Consider the following 7,466-nt stretch of genomic DNA (forward strand, 5'->3'; position numbering starts at 1 on the left):
TGAGCAGTGGGGGCCTTTTGTGTAGTTGCATGTTTCTCCCAGTGTCTGGGTAGGTTTTCTTTAAGCACTCTAGTTTTCCAGCTGAAATAGTCCTACTCTTGACCAAGCTATGCTCAAGATTTGGAGATGGGTCCGTGTGTGTGGCACTGTGTTGTTTCCCCAGTGTTGAAGGATGGGTAAATGCTGACCAACCTCACTGTCAGTTTTCCCCTATTTCTTTTTGATTACCTCCCGCTCAGAAAATCATTAGTCAGCTTGGCACCATTCTTTTAATAATAATAATTTTTACATCATGATGCATTCTGACCTTTTATCTCACACCAAGCATAGGACTAATATACCGCCCATGTCCCCAAACGAAGCAGATGATGCTGTACATTCTCTATTATATTAGAAAGAGCTTTTCAAATGAAAACAAATCTACATTTTAAACCTTAAAATCTGGATAACAGATGTATAGATCTGGAACATTACCGGCCCCTGTCCTTACATTATTACTTGCAGTGCTGCGCTCTGAGCGTTAGGGGGTATCATTTGGACCAGGTCTTGGGGGCGCGTCCGTCAGTCCGATTCAAACCTAAACAGTCGGAGGGACGAGCCAACGCGGGGGTGTAGTTATTATTAAACAACAGTCTCGGGGCTCTTTTGTTGTAGAAATTGTGCTTTTTCTTTTAGACAGTGCTGTTTTTTTCATCGCTGCGTTCATTGGTCCGAGTCCGCGGGAAAAGTCGCACTCCACTTTTCGGCGCCTGGAGGATTTGACATTCACTGGTTCAGTTTTTAGAGCAAGTGATTGTCCATTAGCACACAGGAACCACAATCTATTATATTATTTTTTACTGTTGCTGTTTTGAAGAAAAAATGCCCAGAACCAACCGGCAAAGGGAATATAAACCCGGAGATCTTGTGTTTGCTAAAATGAAGGGTTATCCTCATTGGCCTGCCAGGGTAAGTACTGGTGCAATGAACTGTCGTGTCTGTGTGCGGTTTATGCATTTGTAATAGTCGCACTCCTCACTGGTGTCTATTACTAGTTTACTCCTGCGGCCTGACACTAGTTGGCTAACCGGAGTTAGCTTTAGCCGGTGCTAGCCATGTGCTGCAAACACGCAGCTAATGGCACTCTGCTGAAGTCGGAGACAAATTACTTTCGGGTGGTTCACTCTGTTCAGGAAACGGTCTTTAGTTCAAATCTGCAGCTCCTCTGTTCAAAATGAACGTGTCGTTTCAGTCACCAACACTTAGCTCTCGGTCCCTACGGGCCTTTTATCGTAGGCCAAGTCTAGTATTCCGTGGCCCTAAATAGTTGTTATTACACAACGTCACTTGCTTGTTGCGGTCGTGACAGCGCTGACCTGGCGCTCACCGCCGCGGGCTTCACTGCGGGGCTTTCTGAGGACAGGCTCCGGGCTCCGCTGCTCCACAGCCTCAGCGCTGTTTGAGCGTAGGGCTAGCCTTAAACTGTATTAAAAACTTGACAAGTCTAGCAACAAGTAGGCTCTTTCTAACGGTATTGCCATTATTATATTATGAAAAACAACACATAAACTTCTCTCACACTGACTTAGGGAATCAGTCAACCACGGTGAAGTTAGTGTGTTTGCTAATATGTTTTTTTCTTTTGAGAGGTAAGCTACATACTGATTGAATCATTGATGCCAGTGACGACTAAATACAGACAATAGTAGAAATGAAATGGCAAACAAGCTAAAGTGTGGATAGTTACTGTTATGTCACTGCTATGAACCTCTTTTTCCAGATTGATGAATTACCTGAAGGAGCTGTGAAATCTCCCTCAAACAAGTACCAGGTCTTCTTCTTTGGGACACATGAAACGTGAGTTGCGCCATTCATAGCATTTTTTTCAGTTTAATATTAGTGTTTCTTTCTTGTAATCATGTCTTGTTTCTACAGGGCATTCTTGGGTGCCAAAGACTTGTCCCCATATGAAGAATTTAAGGAAAAATTTGGAAAAGCCAACAAGAGGAGAGGTTTTGCTGAGGGACTGTGGGAGATTGAGAACAATCCTACCGTTACACATGAGGAGTATGAGGTAGGCGTTTCCTCTGATAAGGGGATGGGCGTGAATGCATTTGGAAACAGCTTGCTTTTACCTTAGTTTGTTCTATTACCCTATAGTGTATATAATCACCTGTCAATGGCAAGTATTGATGTATTTAAAAACAAAAAAGTGTTTAATCTTGTCATGCTAATGTTTTTGCTTCAGGCTTCAAAGAAAGACAATGATGCGTCTGAAGCAACTGGTGATGGAGAGAAAGGAGGCAGCAGTGATGAAGACGAAGGAGCTCTGGTCATCGATGAAAAGAACGAAAGAGGAAACAAACGCAAGGCAGAGGATGCTACGGAGGTATGTAGTACCTCAGTTTTGCACTTTGATGACTTATTTTATGATATTTCCATAATATCAATCAAAATAAATGTATCCAAACTATAATTGAAAATCAGCAGACATTGATGAATATTCTGATGGCAACTGAAACTCTTTGAGATCAAACAGAAACGAATGATTGATTTCATATAATTTTTAGGCATCTTCCAAACGGCAAAAAGATACACAGAAAGAAGAGGATTCAAAAGAAGATGGGGACAAGTCCAGTGAAGACCCCAAAGTAAATAATGTGGATGGACCCAAAGACACAACACCGAGTGAATCTAAAGAGGAAAACGCCCCCACTGCAGAAAAGGTAAGGATAAGATAACCTTTATTTGTCCTGCAATGGGGAAATTCTAGTGTTGCAATGTACAGTTTATATGCATAAATGACACATTAATGAGATGTTATTATCTGTTCTAAATGTTGATTTGCTCTTTCTGCAGCCTGCATCAGACAGTGCTTAACGTCGACTTGTGGAGAGACTGGAAACAGGTGCTTTTCTGTGGATATCAAAACGTCAAAAGAGTTTTCTTCACATTTGAACCATTTTAATTAACAAGAAGGTGTAAAAAGATGTTTGTAACTAAACAAACAAGTTTTTATTTGCGATTTGAGGATATTATATATCCCAGGAATAATAGTTTGTTAATCAGATAAAAAAACAAAAGTCTGAGAGCTCATTTATAATGTGGTTTAGGTGTGTATATATTTTTATTTTTAAGTGCAATTGCATTAAGACTTGATAGGTGTCATAAATCTGAACAATAGAGGGAATAAACACTGAATATGGAAAATATGATCACGATTTAAAATAAATGACGTTAAGGATGTTAATCTTGGTGTGCCCTATAGTTGTACAGGCAAAACTCACTCATACATAAAAGTGCATTTCATATTTTTTTCATCTGACTCTTCTCTGCTGATCTTACACCATGTATTGTTGCTTAATACATGATAAGTTGCACTTATAAATGTTTTACTCTCTTTGTCAGTTGTGGTTTAGATTCAGTTAATTGTGTTTTTGCTTTGGTGTAGTGCTTTTCTGCATGTGACCAAATTGTTTTACATCTGTATGGGGACTGGGCATAGTTAATATATCCAATTAATATATGAAGCCCCATTTGATAAGAAAACAAGATTTAAAGATTGTCTTTTATTGTTTTTGTTTTTGTTTTTTTTATGATGATGTTTGTTATTTAAAGTAGAAGACATTCCTAATTGTGTTACAGTGTGGCCTTACATGTTTTATTTAAAAGCAAATTATGACTTTTTAGAACAGTTATAATAATTTGGTGTTATAAAATGTTCAAAACCACCACTCAAATATGCCATAATGGTTTGTCAGTAAAACTATGTTAACTGGAATAGGCCTAATTATTATTTTCTTTTGTTATATGTCATTTATCTGAAACCCAAAGTTATTATGTGAAAATGTTACTTGAATTGGTTTAGTGTTTTGTTTTGGACTTTCTCTCAACATCTTTCAAGATTCAAGATTATGCCCGTATTTGGATCACTGCGTTGTACAGAACCAACATTTCACAGTAGTTTCTGGTTTAGTTTTACTTTTGGAAAGCTGCCATTGATCTTTATCTGCTGCTTAGTTTTCTGTTAGAGCTGCTAGACCATTGAATAAACCTGTTGATTATCAAATAAAAATGTTTTGTGATATTTACCTTAATTGTGTCTTTATGGAAAAAGTCACTGTTCTTGTTTTATACAAGAATAATTTGTGTAGTTATAGGCTAGCAATGTTAAACATCTTTATAAAGGCACACTTTAAAGATACATATTTTGGATCATTTCTAGTTGCTAAACTCCATCAAATGTTAATTGTAACTGTGTATGTGTTTTCCTTTTCCTATTTGAGATATGCTTAATTCATTCATTCATTCGTTCATTTATTTATTTGTCTTAAACGTTTTAGAGGAAAAAACGACTTTACTTTTTGTGCAGTTTTAAAATTGAATTAATTGAAGTTATTTAATTTCTTTCTCCAAATTTCCTTCTAGCTGCCTGATAACTTACTTTCGATGCGTCAACTACGTACTTTACCATTAGGAAAAGTTTTGTAATTGATGTGTGTATTAATATAGTTTTCCTCCTGGCCAGTAGACGTCAGTGTTTCCCTGTCATTACGTTTCCAAGTGACATTGGCGTCACGAGAGGACAGGTAGTACATATTATTTTCCACATTTTACTTTATTTTAGGGCGAACTAATATAAATGTCAGCTTAATACCATAAACTGACATTAAGCTTAATACCATAAACCCAGTATTGATACTTTATTGTGCAAACATAATAAGCAAACGCCAAACATTGAAGAAATTGCTAGCTATTAGCATGAACTGTACTTAGCTTCACTGATTACCAGTGGGGTTAGCGCACTCTAAACTTATAATATCATTCTTTACGTAGCACAATGAGGCTGACCACGTTCTTGGCGATGGCTGCGAGAGTGGTCGTGCCCAAAGACTATCGTTATGGCACAAACAGACCGTGGACACAGGCGGCGAAGAGACTGAATCCCCCGGGTAAGAAGCGAAGGAAGGTGTTTGTGGAGCCCATAGCACCAGAAGACTGGAGTGTGTTCAAAGGAGATAGGGTAAGAATGCAAATATCATATGTTAATTGCTGCATATAAGGTTAATTTAATTGTTATGAAGAAAACCTTACACATGATGTTCTTTTAATTTCTAGGTTGAAATTCTCGCAGGAAAGGACAGAGGAAAACAAGGAAAAGTCATCCAAGTTTTCAGACACAGAAACTGGGTTATGCTGGAAGGGCTGAATACAGTAAGGATACAGATACTTTATTAAAAGTACTGTTTACACGGCATTAAACTCTGGAAAAGGGATGGGATAATAAACAATAATATAGCTACTCATTATAAAAAAGACAATCGTTTGTGGTAGATTTTATATAAATTTAACTAATAATCGTCATTACCCCCGAATGTGCAAAAAGCTACTCATAAAAGTAGCATTGTTTAAACCTGGAAATTGTTCATGATAAAAATATTATTTTTAAATGACCCATATAGTCAGACATTTACATTTTGTAAATTTTCAACTTTGACACCATTTTATTTCAGGAATTTATATGGATGATTGATACTGTGTTTTATTGTTTTTATTGTATTTTGATATTTTATATTTATTTTAGCTGCAGCTACTAAACTATTTTGATATAACGGTCTTCAATATGAATAATTTTTGTGATATTATTAGTAATCAATATTATTTTCTCCACAAACTTTCAATATAATTGTCCCATGTGTTATTATACAATATGAATACAGTTAGTTTTATTACTGACTTATTTGGCAACTACAACTAAATTGCTCATTTTTAAAACTGTGTAGCTTGTTCATTCACCACCAGATGGCACAAAAGTGGTTTTATTGTCTTCGCTACATTTTACACTTTAAATTAACTTTTAATCTTTACAGCATTATAGATATGTTGGAAGAACTCCAGATTATCGAGGGACCTACATCGCCACAGAAGCACCTCTCCTGCTCCGAGATGTGGCCCTTATAGACCCCTCTGACAGGTATTGTCCATCTTATTGCTATTTCATGAGTGCATTAAATGCTTATTTCTTGATTTTATTTTTTATATGAACAGTGTATGTTTATTTTCTATAGGAAGCCCACAGAAATAGAGTGGAGGTTCACGGAGGAGGGAGAGAAGGTACGTGTCTCTCTAAGAACTGGTCGAATCATCCCTAAACCTGTGGTGGAGAGAAGAGATGGCATCGTCCCACAACAATGGAAAGGTCAGGCAGGCTGAGGTTCTTGCACTGTCCATATGTAGTATTGAATAGTAACTTGTCTCTAAATAAGCCATAGAAATGCTCTTTATTCAGATCTAGTGTCAAATCTATGAAATGTAACATATGAAAGTCAAAAAGGTTGAAATCTGAATTTCCTATATTACTGATAAGTGTGACATGATTGCAGCTTGTCATCTCTTCCTGTTTGTCTGTGAAAAGTCATTGAAAAAACGTTTCATTGAATCAGTCTGGACTGTTCCAACATCCAGTTAGTTAACAAAAAAAAACAAAACAAGATTTACTTGTATATGCATTTTTATTTTTAGGTCTAGAAATATAATGGTACCTCAATTTGATAATTTCCTCTGTAAATTATAGGAAAAGCAGGCTTATTGTTTTTGTGCAGTTTGCTACCACATTCAGTTGCCAGTCATTATGCATTATGGTCTGGACATTTATAGTGGAAGAAGTTGCTCCTAAAACTCAAGACACCTTTTCAGACTGAGGCCCTGCCAATATTGCCATACATGTTTTTTCTTTATAAACAAAAGACTTTTATGTTTTACAGATGGTCCCAAAGACACCAGTCCCGACAATGCACTTGAAAAGACATACGTACCCTCGCTGAAGACATTGGAGGAGGAGGTGATGGAAAAAATGGGCATTGTGGAGAACAGGAGGCACAGGCGCTCTTATTGGTATTAACCAGACCACAGCCATAACTCTTAAATAGTGTCCAGATTACTTTCATTGGACAAAGAGACTGAATGATCACATTTTACAATAGAGACACACATTCACTATAAAGTTCAATGACGTCCTTTTGAGTTGTAATGTTTTAAAAGTGTGTGAATAAATGTAACGGATACGTGATTGCTCAGTTGCTTTTGCTTTTGGGTGAGTTGTAGCCAAAATGTTTTTTAGATCAATGTGGTAGATTTTAAAATGATTTGAAAATGTTAAGTTATTTGAAAACACAGCATTTACAGTAACTTATTTTCTCACAGGAAATGGTATTAAAAATTCACACCAACATTTTACAGATGGTTCTTCAAAACTAATGAAAATGTCTTGTTTTTGAGTGCCAAACAAAGAATGAATCAAAAGTCAAAATACCTTCTAATCAATCTCTCATTTATGCTTGCTAGCAAACTGGAGTAACTGATGAAACCTCTAAAAGTATTGAGGTTGCCAGATAGCATTAAATCCATCCCAAAGTGATGCATAAATACCCCATTTATATTACTATGTGTAAGACAGGAGGACTACTGTTAGCAATTCCCTTAAGCTT

General features: G+C 36.6%; 2 protein-coding genes across 2 annotated transcripts; both read left to right on the plus strand.

The window, feature by feature from the left end:
* The first annotated feature begins 515 nt into the window (after positions 1-515).
* LOC117378909 (hepatoma-derived growth factor-like) lies at positions 516-4,070 on the plus strand. Its single transcript, XM_033975598.2, has 6 exons — positions 516-948; positions 1,760-1,836; positions 1,915-2,053; positions 2,228-2,368; positions 2,550-2,705; positions 2,839-4,070. Exons 1-6 carry the CDS (start codon positions 862-864, stop codon positions 2,857-2,859), a joined length of 621 nt encoding a protein of 206 aa, XP_033831489.1. The 5' UTR covers positions 516-861; the 3' UTR covers positions 2,860-4,070.
* A 448-nt stretch (positions 4,071-4,518) lies between these two features.
* On the plus strand, positions 4,519-7,046 carry mrpl24 (mitochondrial ribosomal protein L24). Its single transcript, XM_033975121.2, has 6 exons — positions 4,519-4,568; positions 4,816-5,002; positions 5,098-5,193; positions 5,850-5,953; positions 6,048-6,178; positions 6,744-7,046. Exons 2-6 carry the CDS (start codon positions 4,820-4,822, stop codon positions 6,878-6,880), a joined length of 651 nt encoding a protein of 216 aa, XP_033831012.1. The 5' UTR covers positions 4,519-4,568; positions 4,816-4,819; the 3' UTR covers positions 6,881-7,046.
* Positions 7,047-7,466: the final 420 nt, after the last annotated feature.

Source organism: Periophthalmus magnuspinnatus, chromosome 11 (genome assembly GCF_009829125.3).
Source record: "Periophthalmus magnuspinnatus isolate fPerMag1 chromosome 11, fPerMag1.2.pri, whole genome shotgun sequence".
In the NCBI taxonomy this organism is placed as follows: domain Eukaryota; kingdom Metazoa; phylum Chordata; class Actinopteri; order Gobiiformes; family Gobiidae; genus Periophthalmus; species Periophthalmus magnuspinnatus.

What these genes read in the sequence shown, in the direction of transcription:
- LOC117378909 (XM_033975598.2), top strand. Translation starts at nt 862, where the DNA reads ATGCCCAGAACCAACCGGCAAAGGGAATATAAACCCGGAGATCTTGTG. An exon ending in ATCCTCATTGGCCTGCCAGG is followed by an intron (nt 949 to 1,759) that starts GTAAGTACTGGT and finishes CTCTTTTTCCAG; the next exon opens with ATTGATGAATTACCTGAAGG. An exon ending in AGGCAGAGGATGCTACGGAG is followed by an intron (nt 2,369 to 2,549) that starts GTATGTAGTACC and finishes TATAATTTTTAG; the next exon opens with GCATCTTCCAAACGGCAAAA.
- mrpl24 (XM_033975121.2), top strand. Translation starts at nt 4,820, where the DNA reads ATGAGGCTGACCACGTTCTTGGCGATGGCTGCGAGAGTGGTCGTGCCC. An exon ending in GTGTGTTCAAAGGAGATAGG is followed by an intron (nt 5,003 to 5,097) that starts GTAAGAATGCAA and finishes TTTAATTTCTAG; the next exon opens with GTTGAAATTCTCGCAGGAAA. An exon ending in TGCTGGAAGGGCTGAATACA is followed by an intron (nt 5,194 to 5,849) that starts GTAAGGATACAG and finishes TAATCTTTACAG; the next exon opens with CATTATAGATATGTTGGAAG.